This window comes from Alosa pseudoharengus, unplaced genomic scaffold (assembly GCF_046254945.1).
Source record: "Alosa pseudoharengus isolate Yale_2024_CS ecotype anadromous, Long Island Sound unplaced genomic scaffold, YU_APseudo_1.1 YU_APseudo_1.1_scf_6, whole genome shotgun sequence".
Taxonomy (NCBI): Eukaryota; Metazoa; Chordata; class Actinopteri; order Clupeiformes; family Clupeidae; genus Alosa; species Alosa pseudoharengus.
Window position 1 is genome coordinate 40,807,184 of NW_027468848.1, and position 24,356 is coordinate 40,831,539.

General features: G+C 39.1%; 1 protein-coding gene across 1 annotated transcript in view; it reads right to left on the reverse strand.

Moving 5' to 3' along the window:
• LOC143106164 (D-amino-acid oxidase-like) overlaps positions 1-24,356 on the reverse strand; it is a 97,066-nt gene that overhangs the window by 12,084 nt on the left and 60,626 nt on the right. The window contains exons 6-9 of the mRNA XM_076270372.1: positions 19,076-19,180; positions 18,893-18,975; positions 17,814-17,931; positions 17,167-17,265 (exon numbers count right to left, since the gene is read on the reverse strand). Of these exons, the coding sequence (XP_076126487.1) occupies positions 17,167-17,265; positions 17,814-17,931; positions 18,893-18,975; positions 19,076-19,180 (405 nt within the window). The remainder of the gene's footprint in view (positions 1-17,166; positions 17,266-17,813; positions 17,932-18,892; positions 18,976-19,075; positions 19,181-24,356) is intronic.

The following is a 24,356-nucleotide window of genomic DNA, read 5'->3' on the forward strand; positions in this document are numbered from 1 at the left end:
TTTGGCTCATTCAGCATTATACCGTACAGTAAAAAAACGCACATCAATGGTTCTCAGGTGTAGGGACCAGGCATGGACGGATTATGAGCTTTCGGGCCCTTGGGCCCAGATGTATTAAGGGCTCCCCACTAATTGTCGTATATGTGGAAGGGGGGTTTGGGGGTACTCCCCCAGAATTTTTTTAATTAGTTTAATGTGATTTCCTGTATTCTGGTGCATTTTGGGGATGGGCAATACTAAATTCAATCAGATTCATAGCCTACATCCTGATGTGTTGATATTGAGGCAATGATTCCATGCAAAGGCTTGGGCTTCAGGGCCCCCTGACACCTTGGGCCCCTGGGTCTGGGCCCGGAAGGCCCGTGCAGTAATCCATCCCTGGGACCAAATTTTTTTTTGGACTAGATGCAATTTCCTGAATTCTGGTACATTTTAACAGGTTATTTAGATACTTCTATATAACAAAATAAAGCCAGCCTACGAAATTAATAAAAAGTAAATCATGCATAATTTTAAAATAACTCAATAGGCTACTTGGCTACGCAATAAGGTTTCCATTACAGCACCGCGGACGTTCAATGAACGTATGAAAGCGGATGGTTTGTTTGAAATCCCGACACATGGAACGTAATAGTGATCATCAAATACCTCCCCAGATTTCAGTGCCCATCAGTCCCAACATTTAACAATATAATCAAACAGTCCAAAAGTAAATTAAATATCAAACTAAACCGAAAATGTCATGCTTTAGAAGGCCTACCAGTATGCCGCTCCAAGAAACGCATGTCTCAAAATAAAACTCGCATAAGAAATAAAGGGCTGTCTCGAATACAATCCTGCCCCTAAAGGCCTGTACTGTCTTAAGACCCCGGCCATAATTTGAGGATTTACAGTATCTAAGTAGACAAACTGGCTTCAGATATCCAACAGAGTGAATAGAGATTGTGCAGTCTTAGCTGTGGTTAGTGACGTGATGCTGTTAATGGGGAGTTTTACATAGCCTAGCGTAAACCTATAGGTTATTATTTATTTGGCATACCTATAAGGCTTTTTACCTTATCAAAAGTGAGGGGGACGACTGATCTCTTCAACACTGCGGGGGATTTGGCGCTTGTCACTGTGTGTGTGACAGAAGCGGAATGGGAGAATGCGTGTAACAAAAGTTTTATGAGCGATTTACGCGAAAATGGGAGAATCCAATGAAAATGACAATGAAGCACTAAACAGATGCTGAAAACAGCACTGGTATTTCACACGGCAAAAGTGGGGGTGGGGGGTCCAAACTAACAATTTTAAAGAGTGGGTGGGTGTTTTGTAAGAATTTAAGAAATGTTTGTATATTTTGCATCAATCAGATGCACTTTCAAAATAAATTCAGAGGTCAGACTTGCTTATTTTTATGGAAATATTTGTGCTGTAGCCTAAGCTATTTTGCACTTCAGAATTATAACCATGCACACACAGGTGGAATAGTTATGGTGATATTGCAATAAGTTCACAACCACAAAAACATATGCTACATTTCACAGTTCAGAAATGTGTGTACATTTCAGCACTCCATGAAATTATGCAGAAGTGGTCACCTGTGTTATTCAGCTAGTTTATTTAAGATAATATATTGGTCATTGTAATGGCCATAGCCTATAGCCTACATGATATTCCTTTTTCAGGATGTACCCATATCTGCATGATGTGAATGTTTGCATATGGCTTATGTCAGGCTTTATATCAATATTTGTGTCTCGTTATTTGATTTTCTTCATATTTTTGCATTAATGTCACTAGGAAGCATGCCAATATAAATATATTCATTTATCTGTAATGGGATTGGCTGGAACCTGACAATATAAGAACCATGATAGTGGGATAATCTATGGCTGAGCAATTTACAAAAATGTGTGTAGGCCTACTGACAAATAGTTAACATTAGAATACATTATAATTTCGCCCCAATGAGGCTATGTAGAAATGTGTTGCAATTTCAAAACCGGATTACTCAGGAACCACTTATTGCACAGAGGCATGCTTTATATCCTCGTATTCGGTAGGTTTGCTGTTTATTGTGAAATAGGGTTTTCCACGTGTTGTGTGAAGGGTTAGTGAAATATTAAACCGAGAGTAATGGGTAAATGCAAATATGATTAGCCTAAATTGCACGTCGGTTCAATGTTAATTCTCTCGCGAACCATTTATCACAGCAACTTGGCGCTAATATCATTGGAAAGCTTAGCACGTTCACATGATGTGTGATATCATATGTATAGGTTTAGTTTAGTTGAACCTCATCTGCCAGGTATTTGACCTACCAGGTTGACACTTCAGCGTGAAAAATACTCAATAATACTCAAAGCATACCTGAAGCCGGGGAAATGCGGGGGGGGGGGGGGGGGGGGATGCGCCTGGGATAGCTTCTGAAGTAGCATCGCAAATGAGAGAAAATTTAGAAAATTCCACAGACAGGGGGTGCTCTTGAACCCTCTCACCGTCTCTGAAAGCATAATCGTGGCTCAACAGGTAGATCTATAGGCTAAACTAATTTTTCAGGCATCTGACCGACCGGGTTGACACTTCAGCGTGAGAAATCGGGGGTGTGGCGTGTGAGCGTGTGAAACTAATCAAATGCGTGGCCAATGCGTGAGAGTTGGCACCTATGTAGAAGTAATCAAAAACATCCACGTTTTACCGACTTAAATACAGTTGCACGAGTAGTTGATAGAAATGCTACGGCCACGCAACGTGAAACGTGGCGATTTTCCAAGCGAATAAACCGGAGAACTACAATGTGTGGCGCAATAGCACTTGGGAGTACTTCGACCTAGCGTAGTAGTATTGTTAACACCTAATTGTAGATCCTATCCACCAGTGGCGCCTGCAGCTGTACGGCCGTACGCACTGTGCGTACCTTCAAGCTCCGCGGGGGGAGAGAGAGAAAGAGAAAGAGACGCGTTTAGAAGTTTGTGTGTGATCGGGGGCGGGGCAGGGATGGGGTTTGCGATAGAGAGACCGGTCTAGTAGATGGGGCGGGGTGTGTGAGTGATCATGACAACTGATTGGTTACTGGAAAAGTAAAAAATTGAATTGTATCGCTTGCCCCCTCGCTGTGTGTCATCAGTGTCGATTCCCTCCAAATTGAAGAACAGCAACTATCAGTCAGTAGTTCTACCATACCGTGTGCGATTACCAGCATAAAAATTAGTAAACGAAGCTTCAAACAAATGAGTTTATTTCAATCATTTTCTAAAAAGCCTAAATGCAATGATGCACAGGCGTCCTCTGCTTGCCAGCCGTCTCCGGTACCGTCAAAAAACGGCTAGCGGCCAGGCTGAGACACAGTCCTCCAACTTGGTGCCCATTAGATCGATCAGTTCAATAAATCCGTTCAATAAATCAGTTCCGTTCAAATATGTTAGCGCTTGTTATGCACTTTTTTTGTGTTGTTATTTTTTTTGGGGGGCGGGTTCCGATGTCTGTGCGTACCTTAACATTTAATCCTGCAGGCGCCCCTGCTATCCACCACAGAGTTTAGAATCCATGCTGGATCGACCCTCAGCCTCTCCCTCCCCTCTGAGCGAGAGAGAGGCACACACACTAGAGATGCGCTGATGGGCTATTATTTCAACCATAACTGCATAGCAAAACTTATCATCCATCAGCCATCCATCAACACCAAAGTTTTTTGACCAATTTTCGAAACGGCACCCGCCCACCATCCGCTGGTTGTTTTAATGTAGGGGAGAACTGGTACAATTGTAACAGCGGTACAAATGTAACAGTGTTTAATTCTCAAGATATGGTGTAGCTACGGAAACGTAAACAGACACATATCATGTAATTATGTATAATCTTACAGCCATCCAAATATGAATGGTCTACTATAAATACGACCAGAGATATTAAGCAAAAAGGTGCAAAATTCAAGCATCGCGATTTATTTATTTTTAACCGCAACTGTTTGTTTAAGTTTGCTTTGTGAAATGTGAGCGTGTGGACTTCAATCACATGTCATTCATATCTTCAGTCCCTCTGTTTCAAGTTAACACGAGTCCTATTTGATTTATGTAGTCACAGCACATGCAATTAAATGAAAATAAAAACATGACCTGTGCGGGTCAGTTGTAACACCAGTCTCTATGGCAAGATGAACTGATTTTATCGCGAATGCACGAACATTCTCATTGCGAGTTATGGATTATGATTTTTGTGCCGCCATCACCCAATTAAAGTTAACACAGCAACTTGAAATATCACTGTTGGACCAAATGCTTCAGACATGTAAGAAATAAGCAGTTTATCAACTATATTTACTGGTTTTATCAAGTGGATATGGCCAAAATAAGCATATTTAAAGGTTATTGTGAGCTAGCATAACACCGTAATATGGTCTGCAATGGCTAATCAATAATGCAATAAATTAGCTTTAACAGTCATACATTTGGACTTTTTTTCTTGATTTTATATGAAAACAGATGCTCTTTGTTTAACACAGCACTGTTTTGTGTTAAAATATGTTATAGGATTCACGATTTTAGTGTTACATTCATGACGCTACTGTTACAACTGTACCGCACTTTTTTATGGCTGTTAAGTTAAATTATTGACAAACTATAACATCTTTTTTAAATTCTGTTTCAACTTTCATGGAGTAGACATGTACGACTCTGTTCTGGTCAAATTTCACAACTCTCAAGTCTATCGTCTTTGTGTAAATCGAGTTTGAATTGGAAAAATAAAAAAGTGTTACAATTGTGCCGGTTCTCCCCTAGGCTATATGGGTGATGCAGCGCTGCTGACGTGAGGCTAGAAAGCCCTTGCCTGTTCTAGGAAGACTGATCCAATGCAGCAAATATATTAAAAGGCTAAAGTCGTACATTGGCTATGTTGTAGCCTATCCCCAGAATATCAGCAGCAAACTCAGTCTCTGTCTCGCAAAACAGTCTCCAAATAAAACGCACATCGGCCTGTTGCCTTTTCTGCCAGCTTGTGAAAATATATCGTCCAAAATGCTTGATTGCATTGCATTCTCCAAATTTTTAGCTACATTTTCATGTACCACATCAGCATTTTTGTTCAGTGAATCTTTTGTAAATTGCTTTACAATTACCGTCGGGCCTATAGGCCTATTGCCTGGCTTGCCTCAGCTTCGGTCACGTCCTTTTACAATTTTATCATTGTAATAAAAAACGCAATTTGCCACATAGTTTCAACATGCTCTTGGCCTACTAATTAATGCCTATTGTACTTTATTTTTTGCAAAAAGAAAGAAATCCTTGATAAAATAACAAGTCATTCACATTATAGGCTACTTTACACACTGTTATGTCAGGGTGACTGAAAGCCTGTTCTGAAGACTCCCATTCATTTTGACTGCACGAGCGCGTCTTTTTCAGACAGACAGCGCAATTCATTTTAAAGCAATTTACAAAAGATTCACTGAACAAAAATGCTGATGTGGTACATGAAAATGTAGCTAAAAATGTGGAGAATGCAATGCAATCAAGCATTTTGGACGATATATTGTCACAAGCTGGCAGTATAGGCAACAGGCCGATGTGCGTTTTATTTGGAGACTGTTTTGCGAGACAGAGACTGAGTTTGCTGCTGATTTTCTGGGGATAGGCTACAACATAGCCAATGTACGACTTTAGCCTTTTAATATATTTGCTGCTGGGATCAGTCTTCCTAGAACAGGCAAGGGCTTTCTAGCCTCACGTCAGCAGCGCATCACCCCCTACATTAAAACAACCAGCGGATGGTGGGCGGGTGCCGTTTTGAAGATTGGTCAAAAAACTTTGGTGTTGATGGATGGCTGATGGATGATAAGTTTTGCTATGCAGTTATGGTTGAAATAATAGCCCATCAGTGCATCTCTAGTGTGTGTGCCTCTCTCTCGCTCAGAGGGGAGGGAGAGGCTGAGGGTCGATCCAGCATGGATTCTAAACTCTGTGGTGGATAGGATCTACAATTAGGTGTTAACAATATTACTACGCTAGGTCGAAGTACTCCCAAGTGTTCTCCCAAGTAGTTCTCCGGTTTATTCGCTTGGGAAATCGCCACGTTTCATGTTGCGTGGCCGTAGCATTTCTATCAACTACTCGTGCAACTGTATTTAAGTCGGTTTTTGATTACTTCTACGCTTAGTTGCCGTCAAAGCCCGCTAGCATAGCAACATGCTAACACAGTCCAGCCGCGCACCAGAGCGTTTGAGTGCACGTACGGACACGGGAGAGGTATGACTCAACTCGTGAAAGTTAAGGTAAGAACATATATTACTACTGACATTGGGTGGCGTGTTCCTAAAACTCAATCACCTTAATTGAATGAATGCACAAATATAAGTCAATTACAATGTGGCAACTATACTGCACAATTTTGAAAACATTTGTTTGAGCTAAAAAAATACTTCAGGCTTGAGGTGAAGTACAAAAAATGAAACATTTAAGGTGTACAAATCTTAGCAGCCTGTGTCCCTAGCCCATTACTTGGGCTAATGCAATCATTTAAATTATAAACTGGGCTCAATCAGCACTGCTCTACATGAGCAACAACAAAGAGATGCAACATTAAGGTAGTGTGCAATAAGAACAAGGAAAGCACAGTTTCAATCCAGACCTTCCAGAGTAGTAAACAAAGTCCTCCTTTAGTAGGCTATTAGTCCAATGAACGGGGCTAAAAGACTGACTGGCCTTCATAACGGGCCATACCCACAATCAGGCTTAGAATTTCACCATTTTAGGGGCAAGGCCACTTGGCCTTCAGTTGGGCATATTTGGTGGGGGGCACAAAGGCCACATGTCAGGGCACCAAGGCCAAAGTTAACTATACAGTAGTAGGCTATAAACATGATCAAAGTTGTATTCACTGCAGTAGAGTTGTATTCACTGCATCACTGTATGAAACATTACAAAAACATAAAACATGACATATTACATATAACTGTAAATCATCTGATCATCTAATATTTTCAGATATCTAGGCTATATTTAACATTTATTTTATATTTGGCCTGTTATGAAATCACGTATTGAACAATTTAAGCACAGCTCAGCTTTAAGAAACTCAAATAGCCTAGATGCATGCTTAGCATTTTGTGATCATGAAGGCTACTTTCACAAACTCTTATAGTCAGCTGTCCTCTGATTTACCGATATCTAGGCGACATTTGTAATATTTGTTTTGTATTTGGCCCGTTTGGCCCAAATTTGGAGACATCCATGTATGTTGAAATTTACTGCAAATTCAAAACGGGATTAGTCTGGAACGGCTAACTGTACAGGGGACTGCTTTACACCTTTCTGTTCGGTAAGGTCTGCTGTTTATTCTGATATATGGTTTGTCATATGTTAAACGAAGGGTTCTGAAGTATTCCACCGAGATGAATGGGTAGGGAGATGGACGCCAAACCTTCGGTAGAATTTATGATTAAATTGAATGATATTATTTACTTTTCTCGCGAACCGTTCACCACAGCAATTAGCGGCTAACATCGTTTAAAAGCTGAGAAAAAGCTCTTTCATGTGATACTTGTGATGTCTGTGTGATGAGTAGGATGGGTTAATTTGGACGCACTTTCTTTCTTGCGCTGTCACTTTCTCCACTGCGTAATTTGGCCATAGGCCATAGGCTAAATATATATCGCTATTAGTAGGACGCAAAGCAGAATATTTAGAGAAGGGGGCACCAAGGCCACCGTGGCCTGTAAACCTCTGATTTTCAAAGGGGCGTCACGGCCAACGCAAGGGGCTACTACGGCCACGAGCAAGTTTGTTACTGCAGCCATCCACGCTTGTTTGTATGCTTCAAGACGCAGATTGATGAGGTCATCATCTGTGCGCCGGCGGTAAACGCTTCAGGAGCGCATAGGCACTATTTGGGTGTAACGCAAGCATTATTTTATCGGTTTTAAGGCAAAAAAAATCCGATAACGATATTAACAGATATTACATTTTTATGCTAATATCGGGCCGATAATATCGGTTGGCCGATATTATCGGACATCTCTACTGTTAACCATGACATTCTCCTATCTATACTATCTGAACTGGGAATTTCTGGAAAAGCTCTCGACTGGTTTGAATCTTACCTTAAAGGGCGTTCTTTCAACGTGTCTTGGCAGGGACAGGTATCCAAGCCTCATGACCTCACCACAGGTGTGCCTCAGGGATCAGTATTAGGACCCTTGCTTTTCTCTATTTACACCACTTCCTTAGGTGATACCATTCGCTCCCATGGATTTGACTATCACTGTTATGCAGACGACACTCAACTTTACCTGTCTTTCCCACCGGATTTCTGCATGCCTTAAGGATATTTCAGCCTGGATGAAAGATCGGCACCTTCAGCTTAATCTCTCAAAAACAGAGTTTTTGGTGTTTCCAGCTAAAACAGCTATTCCCCAACAGATTAACATCCAGCTTGACTCAACTTCACTGACCCCAACTAGATCGGCACGAAACTTGGGCGTTGTAATTGATGACCGACTTAACTTCTCTGAGCATATAGCTTCTATTGCAAAATAATGTCGGTTTATGCTTTACAACATTAGGAAGATCAGACCTTATCTGACACAAGATTCCACACAACTTCTTGTTCAGACCATGGTCATCTCTAAGCTGGACTATTGTAATTCACTATTAGCTGGCTTACCCGCTTGTGTAACAAGATCATTACAGCTGATTCAAAATTCACGCCTGGTCTTCAATCAGCCAAAGAGGACACATGTAACTCCTCTCCTAGTTACTCTCCATTGGCTCCCTATAGTAGCCAGAATTAAATTTAAATCTCTCACTTTGGCCAATAGGACACTAACTAGATCTGCTCCTAGTTATTTTAATTCAATAATCAAGCCTTACATCCCCAACCGCCCACTGCGGTCTTCTGGTGAGCGTATGTTGTGTCGACCAGTCATGAAAACTGGGTCTAATTCCAGACTCTTTTCTTCAGTGGTTCCATGTTGGTGGAATGAACTGCCCAGTGCTCTCCGTTCCTGTGGTAGTTTTGGGTCGTTTAAGAGGGGTCTAAAGACATTCCTATTCAACATATACTTAGTTGTTTAAGCGCTTAGGTGTTATGGTTTATATAATGTTGTTTTATTTTAATTGGGCTGTTAATTAATTTGACATTATTGTTTATTATTGATATTCTCCTTAATGTAGTCTTAGCATGTCATTGTTTTTATATTATTGATTGAATTGACATTATTGTTTTATTATTGCCTTTCCCCTTTTTTACATTGCTTTTTTATTAGGCTATTGATTGAATTGATACTATTGTGTACTACAACTATTCTCCTTACTATATTTGACCTACATTTTAATCTGTTCCCTGTTCAATTTTAAATATTATTATGTTGTTTTGTATTTATGTGTCGCTTTGGACAAAGGCATCTGCTAAATCCATAACCATAACCATAACCATGTATAAAGACTATCACCTAAAGCATCTGGCATATGATTTTGATAATGTGCGTGTGCGCACATGTGTCAGTCAATCATAACAGTCTGCATAATCATTGCAGCCAACCTTACAGTGTATCTCTGTAAACATTGTTCTAATGCCTCGTTTTAACAGTTAGGATAATGATGAAGAGAAAGTCATCATTCTCAAAATAAGTACTGTTTATTGCGAGACCAGGCAAGCAACTGGTAGCTTGAGAGCGACGTGTTGGAGACCCATGGTGTAAGACAACGATTTTTCATTGGCAACAGTATTAAAACAACCAACAATAAAAAATTAAGAAGAGCTCTTTTATTTCATTGAGTTAATCGAAACAATGTAGGCAATTATTACCCCGGTTCATTTGGGGGTCGACCTTTATTTGTAAATAAAATCCCGGCCTGTAAATTTGAGGATTTACGGTATGCACATGTGTTTTACAATTAGTGCAAACCCCAATCTCTGACCGAAAGTGTGCAGAAGATATCTGTCACTAATCTCAGCAGCAGGGTATGTGTATGAGGTCAGAGCCACACAGAGGGCAATGGCCTTTTGGCAAACATTATTCACCTGCTCCACTCAGAGTTTTACCTCCTGCCATCAGGGAGGAGGTATACTTTTCTTAGCGGGCTAAGTCTAACAGAGACCTAAGATCATTTGTCCCATTAACAGTTGGTGTTATTTTTAACAAACGGTCAACTTGCCATCATTGTATGTTTACATTCAGATTGGACCATATTTGTGATTAAGCACAAGTATTATGTGATTTTATATTTTGAATATTGATTATATTTGATTATATAATTTGTATTTATGTCCTTATTTATTATCTCATGTTTTATGTGATTGAGTGTATTTGTGCTGGCTACTTGTTGTGAACCAAATTGCCCCATGGGGACATTAAAGATGATCCAATCAATTCAATCCATAGATATATTCAGCATCTAGTCATAATTGTGCGTACCGCCCCCAGAGTGGTGGAGAAAACCCCTACAAAGGGGAAAGCAAATAGCTTGGACTGAATGCAACTTAAAGGAACACGGCAACATGTTGGGAAGTTAGCTTATTGGCCAGCTCCTTCAGAGTTACAGACAGACCTGGCAGCAGACACCAATTCACGGACGGATATCATATTTTTCCAAGGGGGCACAAATGTATCCACTATTCACTGTTGCAGGAACTTAAATTGAACATGTTAATTTAAGATAGGCCATTAATAGATACTGGGGCTACAATATTTAGGCCTTACTTGTCTACAATGTCTACTTGTCTACAATGTACCCAAGTAGCTTAACTGTATCTAAGCAACATAACCTATTGCTGTATAATGCTGTGGCCCGTGCACATGGATGGACAGAGAAGATGAGAGAGACTTGAGTGTATGTGTAGAACTGAGATGCCCAAATTTGGAGACATCCATGTATGTTGAAATTTACTGCAAATTCAAAACGGGATTAGTCTGGAACGGCTAACTGTACAGGGGACTGCTTTACACCTTTCTGTTCGGTAAGGTCTGCTGTTTATTCTGATATATGGTTTGTCATATGTTAAACGAAGGGTTCTGAAGTATTCCACCGAGATGAATGGGTAGGGAGATGGACGCAAAACCTTCGGTAGAATTTATGATTAATTGGAAAAACGAATTTGAATAGTATATGTTGAAACTGAATTCATTACATTGTAACTGAATCTCAGTCAACTTGAAATTGAATATAATATTTTGAAATTGAACTCATTTGCTCTGATACATAAATTATCCTGACTGAAAATTTCGCTCTTGGAACTTTCACATTCAGTTCTCAAAATTCAGTTTCAAAACGTGAAATTCAATTTCAGTCTACCGAGACAAAAACAGCTGGTAGCTCAGGAAAAGCAATCGAGTGCAGAGCTATTGTGATCGCGTGACTAGTTCCGAGCGCGAAGCAGAGCATAGTGGGCACTTGGTTTGCACGGTTATTAGATCTGCACGCACGATTCATAAAACACATTCCGATTGTAGGCCTACTGTCTCACCTACCGTTTATGTAATTTTAAACAAATAAAACATTTGTTGCAGTATTATTTCACACTTCTAGCTTGTCAATCCTTGAAATACAGAACTAGCCTAGGCTACCCAGCCATCAAACATCGATGTAGCCTAGGCCTACTTACTTACCGTTTTTGTAATTGTAAACAAATATTTTTTTTTTTGCAGTATTACATCTAAAACTTCTAGCCTGTCAATCCTTGAAGTACAGAACTACCCAGCTAGCCATCAAACATCGATGTATGGTCTTACCTACCGTTTTTGTAATTTTAAATAGGCTAAAACATTTTTTACAGTATTACATTTCAAACTTCCAGCCTGTCAGTCCATACAGAACTACTCAGCTAGCCATCAAACATCAATGTACTGTCTACCAATTGCAGTACTAAATTGCAAACTTCTAGCCTGTCATTCTTTAAAATGTCATGGGCATAACTTTCTCTCGTTTTCGTTTTTCCTACTCAACTACTGCTCTATTTCTTATCCTGGACTGCCACCTACTGGATAGAAAAGGCAACAACCTAGTAATTATGTGAATAAAAATCTACATGTTTGAATGACCAAAAAAGGACAAATCATTACCGTTTTCTTACGTTTAAAGCCACTCTTGTAATACTATGATGTGTAGGCTACCTTTATTTGCTTCCAATTACATATGGTTATGGTTACGCTTTTGTCCAAAGCAACATAAATACAAAACAATATAATACTTAAAATTTAACAGGGAACAAATGAAGATGTTGGTCAGACTATAATAAAGAGAATAGCAATAATAAACAACCATGTCAATTCAATCAATAGTCTAATGACATAAACAATGATAAAAAAGGGAAAATAGTAATAATAAACAATAATGTACATTCAGTCAATAATATAATAAAAATAACAATAGCATGGTAAGACTACATTATGGAGAATATCAATAATAAACAACAATGTCAAATTAATCAACAGCCTAATGAAAATGAAACAATACTATACAAACCATAAGTGTTAATGAACTAAGTGCATGTTGAACAGATACGTCTTTAGACCCCTGTTAAAAGACCCAAAACTATCACAGGAACAGAGAGCACTGGGCAACTCATTCCACCAACATGGAACCACTGAGGAAAAGTCTTGAATTTGACTTATGTCTGGTCGACACAACAGACACTCTTCAGAAGACCGCAGTGGGCAGTTGGGGATGTACGTCTTGATCATTGAATTAAAATAACAAGGAGCAGATCCGGTCAGTGTCCTATAGGCCAAAGTGAGAGATTTAAATTTAATTCTGCCTAATAGGGAGCCAATGGAGAGTAACTAGGAGAGGAGTTACATATGTCTTTGGCTGATTAAAGACCAGGCGTGCGGCAGCATTCTGAATCAGCTGTAACAATCTTACTACACAAGCAGGTAAACCAGCTAATAGTAAATTACAATAGTCCAGCTTGGAGATGACCATGGCCTGAACAAGAAGTTGTGTGGAATCCTGTGTCAGATAAGGTCTGTTCTTCCTTATGTTGCAAAGGATAAACCTACATGATTTTGCAATTGCATCATATCTAATATCAGCTGATTACACACATAAACTAAAATTTAGATTGCCCATACATTTGGAAATCCATCACCACCAATGGCAAACAAATCAATTCCAGAGAAAACAACAGTGGACATGTTTATTAGTGTGTAAAGTGTTTTACAATATGTGTTGCATCTTGCAAAGATATTTATTATCCTCCATACTAGAGCTTGATAATGAGCTCTTCTAATATGCCATTGAGCAGTGTGAATTGAGTGTGCATAATGCAATTCAGTGTGGCTCTGGCATAGTGTTGTCACGATAGTGTTGTCACGATGTCACCAAAATTATGACTTCGATACAATACCTGCCATAAACATCTTCATACTCGATACTGAAACGATATCAAAATCCTAAAATCCTCCAAGTGTATTGAGTCATTTGTGTTGAATTTGGTGCACTTTTGGTCAATTCTAGGTTTTAAACTTCTAAACTTCCTACATAATTATTATTTTTGTAGTCAGTAAAATAGTAGTGTTTGTGTGTGATTAAAGGTGCCATGTGTAATGTCCGCCAAAAAATCAATTCATACTCCACATTCCATAAAAGATGGGGGCAGTATACCTCCAGAAAGTGAGTTGGTCTACCCTAGAGTAACAACCGAGACATGTGTATTGCAGTTTGGCTGGTGGTTATGTTGCCCGCATACCGCCTCCCATGGCCGAAACTGGTATTATGACACCTCACTTATGCAGAAGAGCCTAATCTTTAGGCCATCTGATGTAGGTTACCCTAGGCCTTCCTGTGTTTATGGGATTTCTTACACAGTTGCAAAGTGAAGATAGTCTTCTTTGCTCCCAGTGTAATTTAATAAGTATGTTTCAACCACTCAGGTCTTAATCAGATAGGCCTACACCATTATCTGTTGCAATATCTGTGTGCATTCCTACATTAGGTCTATTTCTTTGATAGTTAACATCATTTGCTCCCACATAACAAATACCAGATAACAATACAAAAGTTTCTTACACACTTTCCTGCATACTTCTTAAATGTGCTGCAGTCAGATGGGTGTCCTAAAGACATAACTAGATCTTGAGCATCTATTACCAGTGTTGAATGAGCAGTTTTTGCAGTGATCACTACTGGACATTCCACATTGCTAGACAGCACTTGAGTGAGGATAGACTTATTTCCACTTCACAAATAACCATCGCTATCTGCAATAACTACAGTACAGGGACATTAATCAGTTCAGCTAAGGATTTGTCCTAGGTCCACTTCCCTTTCAGCATCATATGCAGTAATGATGCACTGAAGAATGATTCTTTTTGTTGCACTATAAAGGATATCTTGTCTAAATTGTGTTAAAAAGTGTTTCCAGCTAAAACAGCTATTCCCCAACAGATTAACATCCAGCTTGACTTCAACTTCAGACAGCTTCAACTTCACTGACCCTAACTAGATCGGCACGTAACTTGGGCGTTGTAATTGATGACCTACTTAAACTTCTCTGAGCATATAGTTTCTATTGCAAAATCATGTCAGTTTATGCTTTACAACATCAGGACGATCAGACCTTATCTGACACAAGATTCCACACAACTTCTTGTTTAAACCATGGTCATCTCCAAGCTGGACTATTGTAATTCACTATTAGTTGGCTTACCCGCTTGTGTAATAAGATCATTACAGCTGATTTAGAATGCTGGAGCACGCCTGGTCTTCAATCAGCCAAAGAGGACACATATAACTCCTCTCCTAGTTACTCTCCATTAGGGCTGTCACTTTTGTGAAAAAATCCTGTTCGATTTTTGAGACGTAAGTGTTCATTGAATCGATTGTAAAATCGATTTTTTATGTCTAAAGACGTTTCCATTTTCAACGCCAAATATAGGCCAATCCACAAACAACTAACAGGCATTAGGACGAACGTAAAGAGGGCGCTTGTAGACGCAAGCCAGCAATATTTCTGATGATTTATTGGCGTGAAGTTTCGTGCACAATGACAAACAGAAGTGCAACATTCTCGAAAACCAGTAAGCCGAGTGGACTGCCATTACATCAGTGACATGACTGCAGGCTTCAACGTAGCTGTGTCTGTGTTTATTATTAGAAATGTCAAACAAATTTCGCCTACGTAGAACTCGATTGCACAGTTTGCGTAGCCTACCGCTTTGTTCTTCTCCATAGTTTGATATACCAAAAATCCAAAGTACTTCCACATCGAACTCCTCAAGTTATTAGGGCCTATCACTCGTCTCTCTACATGTCGCACAGGTTGATCGCGTTGTCCTCCATTTTTTGGCAAAACACGAGCAGCACAGCAGCTGATTGAAACAGCTGTTCCCGGTGCGTAAACTTGGTGGGAATTTTCTTTTTAGCTTTCGCAATGCTTACTGCACTTCGGAATTCTTTTATATTCTTGTTTGTGAATTCTGTTACATCTATCTTTTTTATTTGTTTATTTCGTTTAAAATGAATAGTGTAAATATTTGGTTAAAATCGATTCCCTATTTTAGTTTTCGAAACTTGTGTTGTTTGGTCCAATCGATTGTGCAATCGATTTTCGAACGTAAAGTGACAGCCCTACTCTCCATTGGCTCCCTATTAGCCAGAATTAAATTTAAATCTCTCACTTTGGCCTATAGGACACTGACTGGATCTGCTCCTAGATATTTTAATTCAATAATCAAGCCATACATCCCCAAACACCCACTGCGGTCTTCTGATGAGCGTCTGTTATGTCGACCAGTCATAAACACTAGGTCTAAGACTCTTTTCCTCATTCCTGTTCAACATGGACTTAGTTCTTTAAGTGCTTCTTATGCGTTACGGTTTGTATAATATTGTTTTATTTCCATTAGGCTGTTGATTAATTTCACATTATTGTTTATTATTGATATTCTCCTTAATATAGTCTTACCATGTCATTGTTTTTTATATTATTGATTGAATGGACATTATTGTTTATTATTGCTTTTCCCCTCATTTTCATTGCTTATTTTATTAGGCTATTGATTGAATTGACATTGTTGTTTATTATTGCTATCCTCCTTATTATAGTTTGACCAACATTCTAATCTGTTCCCTGTTATATTTTAAATATTATGTTGTTTTTGTATTTGTGTGTTGCTTTGGACAAAGGCGTCTGCAAAATCCCATAACCATAACCATACATTTTTTTGCAAATAATGCAATCTCCATAGCACTCTTCAGCACTCCTCAAACATGCACACTCTTCCATTTTTCTGCATGGCTGGAATTTGAATGATAGGATAGGAAAGAGCACCAGTGAGATGTTTTAACTAGGCCTTTACAGTAAAAACAAATACAGTGTAAATTAAGCTTTTAGCTATTATTTCAATTTATATTTTAGTTGTAGCTTATTTTCATTTGCTTCTTGAGGGTCATTGGGGTCATTCCTGTCCTGTCCTACAACATATCTGATACATAAAGAGTATATTAATGCCTTATTTTTTGCAATTCCTATGATATCTGATGGCAAAACCAAAAAGTATGTGAATTATGCTAATTATGCTAATAAGCAAGCTTAAAACTCAAAATTGAGCTTGGTAAACAAAATATTTGAATTCAGCACCCTCAAATTGTGTGAAATAGCCCCTTTACCAACTTTTCCTCAAATTTGCCAACAGGACTTTTTCTGAACGTTTGTTAGCTATCTGCTCTCCCTCTATCAGCCCTGGACAGGTTAAGGATAAAAATGACTTGACTTAAGTGAACCCAGTCATACACAGTACAATTGAAATAGTTTAAAGGTGCAGTCAGGGATTGTGCAGGAAGTTGCTCTGTGTGTATGTTTACATTTATTAGCAGATGGTTTTGTGCAAAAAACAAGGATAAAAAAAAAAAAAAACATGCCAGAGAGGAAGCTCACCCCTACCTTCAGTATTCCCAGAGAAATTACATGTTTTGTTTTTGTTTGGGCTACAGGCTGCCCCCACTTTGTTAGTTTCCAGTTTTTGGAGCCTGGGCTGCCTACAGAAACAGTGTACTCACTGAACAGGCAGCTAGCGAGGAGATGATTGTTGAATGTGACAAAAAAAAATGATGCATTTGAAATTGCGTAAATTCCTTGACTGCACCTTTAATAAGGTTTCTAAATCCAACAGGATAAACACTTAAAACTTTGTGATGGTATGATACTTCCAAATGATTGTTGATAATGATGCTATGGAAGCCTCACCTCAAATGTGACTGGACCAGACTGAATGGACTCCCTTTCGAGTCGAACACTGCTGCGCACAGGTCTTAGCCCTGTCCAGTCCTCTACAATTCGTGCATGCTGTAAAGATAGACAAAGATTTATCTACACGGCCACACTTAAAGGATTCAAAATATTTTCTCTATCTATATTCTCTGTTGCATGAGTAGTATACTTTACTACTTTACTTTATAGCTTAGTTTACTTTAGTTGATGTGTTGTTCATGTATGAGGTCATGAATGACAGACTACTGTATGACCTCATTTCAATGAGTGATGATTCATGATATTAAGGAATGAAGACATAAATCATGAATTACTTCATTCATGATAATTCATGTACCCTTATATCATAAATGTTACCAAAATTAAATTTTTCAGCTTGCGTGCAAGAGGGTGGTGGCCCCCAGGATCAAAATCTAGTGGGGCTACACACCCACTAAGTTTCATATGCCCTGTTATTACAGTGTTCCGGGAAACTTTGAAAAAAATGTTGACAGATTTTTTTTTAATAAGTAACTTTGACAACTCCTATATGACCACCTAGCACTAGCGCCCTAGCGGTGGTCATAATAAATATACAACAATAGACATGAAACTTTTAAGGTATCACATTAAAATGGACTCACATTAAGACTGGGCTCCAGCTGGCAGGCCTCCTCCCATATCTTCTTGTGATCAATGGAGTTATTTGCCTTATCCCAGTTCCCCAACTGGAAGATTCCTCCCACAGTCACCAAACGACTCCTATAGTCCATTTCACAGTGTTAGGTTCTGAATTTAAAATATTTCATAATCTGTTAATATTACTATGAATTGAAGGGAAATTTATGAGAATATTCAACCTTTAACTAGGAACAAAAACAATAATTTCACCTTGAACTTATCATCAAATGTCAAACTAAATGGCCTTTTCCCAACTGGCCTAATGCACAGGCACATTCTAAAAATGTCCATTGTAAAAATATCACATTCAACTGTCTGACCTCAAAATCCTCTAATTTTATCCTCCCTTTGAATTTTGTAATAATTATATTATTTTATTGACTCCTGTTGTTTTCAAAACATAAGGTTGAAATTGAAAGTAGGCTGTAGATCAGTGAAAATAATGTATTAGTCTACCTGTCTACCTGTCAGTTTTGCTACAAAATATTTGATCGCCTGCCTTACTACAATACACCAACAAATGGTACGACGTTTTGACACGGTAGGATAACTAAACAGAACACTGTTAGTGTCCTTTGTCTTGTAATGACCCAAATTCTATAGGCACTTATGCCAGCCTTACACCGTATGATTTCGTGTCGTGAACCATGTGATGTGGGCAATATAAAGACCATTAAGTGAGCTCTGTCTGGCACCGGAAGAGGCAAAGTAGGTACAGGATACAGAATTATTTGTGATTTTTATTGTGTTACTTATAAATTATTAGTGTTCCACATAAATATAGCCCAATGACCTGCCTGAAAATACTTCTACGCATCTAAACACTTTACCTTCACCTGCTCTTGCGTAACAGGGTGTGATATTGTTGTATTTCAAAAGTCGTCTTTCTAAAGCATAAGTCATTGTCGGTGTTGGTGTGCTAGCTCTTTACTGCACCAATTTTTATCTCTTGTAAATTGTACCTAAAACATCTAAAAACTCTGGCCTAAGTTTAAGAATACCTGAGTTTCTCTTTAAGAACATTGAGAGATATATTAGTTACCCTGGTATTATGTAAGGTGAGTTATAAGTGCCTTTTGCGAAGTTGTGTGTGAGAATCCAATGCTTAAGCCAAGGAGCATCCACCTGGTGACAGTAGCACATTGTTATGTTAAAATGACTATAGTTATTTCACATTGCAGAGGAATTTAGAAATGACCTGTGCAGTTATCTTTTCAGCTCTAACCTTAATGATCTGACCTCGTCCTGGCTGGAGCTGTGGATCAGGCTGCAGCTCTCCAGATCGCATTCCGGTACAATTAATAATGACTTGAAAACCACTGTCAGCCAACTGGAGAAATAAGGTTCAGAGTATTATTTACCTGAACTTATATTCAGCTGTTTTAAACATTGACCAGTATAATGCAGTGGTTTGAAGTGACACAACAACACAAGATGATATTTAATCTTGGATGAGATACAACCTATGACTCAATCTTTCCAAAACTGAGCTCCTGGTATCCTCAACTAATCCCACAGAATATGTACATTATCAACAGCTAAAACTGCACATAACTTGGGTGTCCTAATGACCAGAGTTAATTTCTCTGACCATGATAAAGTCTTGGTTCTGTATAATATAACATTTTTAAATGACATACACCTCAATAGAGATGCAGGCAAACCAGTTATGTTATTGGACTTTAGTGCAGCCTTTAACATTGTTGATCTCAACATACTACTCAAACTAAAACACTGCACTGCAAAAACTGCTTATCTAATCAAATCTAACCAAGTGTTATTAATCTTATATGAAGATCAAAAAATCTAGCAAAAGATTTTAGCTAGCACCTAGCACTTTCTCGTAAAATCATTGGGCTGTGTTTACATAGCTTTCATTAGGCACAAATACTTACTAGGGATGTAACGGTATGAAAATGTAACCTCACGGTTATAGTGACCAAAATTATCACGGTTTTCGGTATTATCACGGTATTTTTAAAAGTGCGTTCAATATGTTCAGAAAGCACTGATAGGCCTACACAAGCTGAAATAGTTTCAAAAAGTGTCCCGTTCAGTTTTTCATGTTTAATTGGCTATGTGCTTATCGCTTAACTTACCCTACCATGACTTGGAGGTTGCTATTACTGTTATTTGGATCCAATGAGTGAGACCAGGCTTGGAATTTCACCATTCTGGGGGCAAGGCGACTTGGCCTTCAGTTGGGCATATTTGGTGGAGGGCACAAAGGCCACATAGGCTATAAAAAATATCAAAGTTGTATAGCCTATTCACTGCAGTAGACCTGCATCACTGTATGAAACATTACAAAAACATGAAACATGACATATTATATAGAACTGCAAATCATCTGAACATCTAATATTTACAGATATCTAGGCTATATTTAACATTTATTTTATATTTGGCCTGTTATGAAATCATGTATTGAACAATTTAAGCACAGTTCAGCTTTAAGAAACTCAAATAGCCTAGATGCATGCTTAGCATTTTGTGATCTACTTTCACAAACTCTTTGTCAGCTGTCCTCTGATTTACCGATATATAGGCGATATTTGTAACATTTATTTTGTATTTGGCCCGTTATGAAATCATGTGGAACAATTTAAACACATTGTAAAACTTAAAGCCCAAATTTGGAGACATCCATGCATGTCGAAATGTACTGCAAATTCAAAAGTGGATTACTCTGGAACGGCTAACTGTACAGGGGACTGCTTTACACCTTTATGTTCGGTAAGGTCTGCTGTTTATTCTGATATATGGTTTGTCATGTGTTAAACGAAAGGTTCGTGAAGTATTGCACCGAGAGGAATGGGTAGGGAGATGGACGAAAACCTTCAGTAGAATTTATGATTAAATTTAATTATATTATTTACGTTTCTCGCGAACCGTTCACCACAGCAATTCGCGGCTAACATCGTTTAAAAGCTGAGAAAAAGCTCTTTCATGTGATACTTGTGATGTCTGTGTGATGAGTAGGCTACTTCGCGAGTAGTTCAACTGAGAAGAATAGGTGAATTTAGACGCACTTTCTTTCTTGCGCTGTCACTTTCTCCACTGCGTAAAATAAATTAATTTGCGCTGTGAATGCTAAGATTATTTTGACAGGCCATAGGCTAAATAAAATTCGCTATTAGTAGGATGCAAAGCAGAATATTGAAAGAAGCGCACCAAGGGCACCGTGGCCTGTAAACCTCTGATTTTCAAAGGGACATCACGGCCAACACAAGGGGCAAAAACGTGGCCGCCGTGAAATTCCTACCCTGAGTGAGACCAAAGTAAGTGTTCGAAAAAAACTTTAGGCTACTGTGTTCTGATAACGTGAGTGGAATGGATTTAATGTGCACGCGAACATAAAAAGACGCAGAGTGCAAATGTTACAGTGCAAGTTTTGCGGTGAAAATGTTCCGCCTTTTAAAATCAGGTGTAGCCTAATCCAATTCGCAGTTAAAACCATCAATTAGGCTAGACAACAGAATCAGTAGGGTACCAATTTTGCTTCATTGTACCAGGCCTACTGTATGTCAAAAGCAGGCTCGGATGAAGCTGGGAAGGATTAAACACACGGTTTCAACACCGTGATAATCAACCGTGATAATTATGATATTTCAAAAGAAAACGGTAATTGTTATCGTCAACATTTTTATCACGGTTTATCATTATACCGGTAATCGTTACATCCCTAATACTTACAATACCTAAATACAACATACCTACAAGAAAGGACCTTCTTTGTTGCCATCGGCAACTGTACCAAAAAAACAACGTCCTTGACCTGTGGTGTTCCCCATTTCTTATTGGGGGCCAAGCAGAAAAGCTGCGAAGGCACCCATTGTGTTCCTACAGCATGTTTTCTTCCCTATTGTTACTATGCAGCCGTAGCCCACTTGTTAGCACTCTGGACTTGTAACCGGAGGGTTGCCGGTTCGAGCCCCGACCAGTGGACCGCGGCTGAAGTGCCCTTGAGCAAGGCACCTAACCCCTCACTGCTCCCCGAGCGCCGCCGTTGAAGCAGGCAGCTCACTGCGCCGGGATTAGTGTGTGCTTCACCTCACTGTGTGTTCACTGTGTGCTGTTTGTGTTTCACTAATTCACCGATTGGGTTAAATGCAGAGACCAAATTTCCCTCACGGGATCAAAAAAGTATATATACTTATACTTATACTTATACTTATGCTTCAGTCATTGAAGTCAATGGCAGCCCATAGAACCGTGTGGTAAAAAGTTGTGAAATTTGGCACACTGATTGGGGACAGCGCCATGAGTAACTTCACCAAGTTTCATGTCCCCACCTCGAGCGCTCTAGTGCCACCAACAGGCCAAATTTGGATGTGCGTTCATTCACGTACATTAGGGCAGGGGTTCCCAAACTTTTCCACGACAAGGCCCCCCAAATACCATTAGGTTCTGGCCAAATGTAAAAATACATTAAGCTAATCCTAATAATTATTTTAGCCACAACCACATCGCGATGGAGCATACAGTGTGTAAAAATGTTATTTGGAGCTTTCTGCTATATGAGAGCCATCACTCTACCATTATTCCCAGCCATTATCATGGGAAATATGTTCAGATATGCGTCACATTATTATAATGGCATTGAATAACAACCCTCATATATATTTTAAATGTTTCAAATGTATTTATTTCTTGCTTTTATTTTTCCCTCCAACTTGCTGAGGCCCCCCTGGCACCCCCTCGCGGCCCCCCAGGGGGCCCCGGCCTCCACTTTGAAAACGACTGCATTAGGGTATCGTTGGAATCCTTGGACCAAGCCAAGTTCAACGTCAGTTATGACGTCAATTTCCGCCTTCATGGATTTTCTGCCATAGTGGATTTTAGCGAAAGTGAAACTAAAATTTCACGCCTCACATAGTTCAGATGATCTTCAGACCAAGCCGGACAAAAGTTATTGAACAGATTTTTCAAATTCAAAACCGTGACAGCCAATCAAAATTGGCGGCAAAGCCGCCAAACAGGAAAAGAGCTCATATCTCAGCAACCCTTTCATCTATCATAGCCAAACTTAGTACATAGACTCATGACCCCATCAGGAGGATGCTCAGAAATTGGTGACCTTTGACATCTAGGGGGCGCTACAATTAGCAAAAATGCGTTTTGACCTGTAGTTGTTGATGTGTTTGGAATTAAAGCGTACTAGTGGTGTCTGGTAATATGGTTGGAGGTCCTTAGGCCGACTCAGGCCAACTTGTGATGTCAGCAGATTCAGCCGCCATATTGGATTTAATCAAAAACACTAAAAAGTTTTCACAGCTCACAAATTTCATCTGATCTTCACCAAAATTGGCCCAGACCATCTTCAGACCATGCCCAACAAAAGTGGTGCTTTTTTATAGCCATATCTAAAACCGTTCGCCAGTAACAGCCAATTGAAATCGACGGTGAAGCCGCCAAACAGGAAGTGAGCTCATATCTCAGCAACCCTTGCATGTATCATAACCAAACTTGAAACATGTACTCATGACCCCATTAGGAGGACACTCAAGAGATTTGGTGACCTTTGACCTCTAGGGGTCACTGCAATTAGCAAAAATGAATTTTGGCTTGTAACTGTTGGCGTGTTTGGAATTAAAACTTACCAGTAGTGTCTTTTAATACTGTTCAGACTGAGCCTTAGATATGTCTTGATTTTTGAAGCCATATTCACAAGCGTTTGCCCAACACAACCAATAAAAATCCGTTGCGATGCCGCCAAAACAAAAAGTTACCTTATATCTCAGGCAATCTTTGTTGCTAGACATGAAACTTACTCCGACAGCTTACGGCCATATGTCTGATGTAACAACATTGAGTTGCCATGGCAACTCCAGCCTATCTGCTTGGCCCCCTCATTGCTGTTTGCAGCTATATTTCTTATTACAGTGCATGAAAATGCACTGTATTGTTCTTCCTAGGCAACTTCTTATTACAGTGCATGAAAATGCACTGTACTGTTCTTCCTAGGCAACTTCTTATTATTACAGTGCATGAAAATGCACTGTACTGTTCTTCCTAGGCAACTTATTATTATTCCGCTTACCACTTTTTCCGTACACTATTTCTCTTGAACAGTTTAACTTAAAAACTTCATTCAAACTTTGTAACGTAGGTATTCAAACGGACGAAGCTGCTATGTCTTTTCAACTTTGAAACTTTTATACTTTTTAAACTATTAAAGAAAAACTTTTTAAAAATCCCCATAGACTTAACATTGCCGATTGTGACATCATAATACGGCCGTTAAGCAATTAGAATCCTATGGCAGGTGTTCAGGCCACCTGCAGCCTCAGGCTTTAAGCATACAATCTGGGTCAATTAAGACTACACATCCTATTCAACTGTTTCCTCTGCCCAAAACTGTTTCAAAATAAAAGTCCTCACTACAATAATCCACTGTTAAACAATGTAACCCATTAAACTACTGAACTTTTTACATTCAACTTTTAAACGGTCTACTTTTAAATTATCATTAAACTATCTATCTATTAAACTAGCTGTCTATC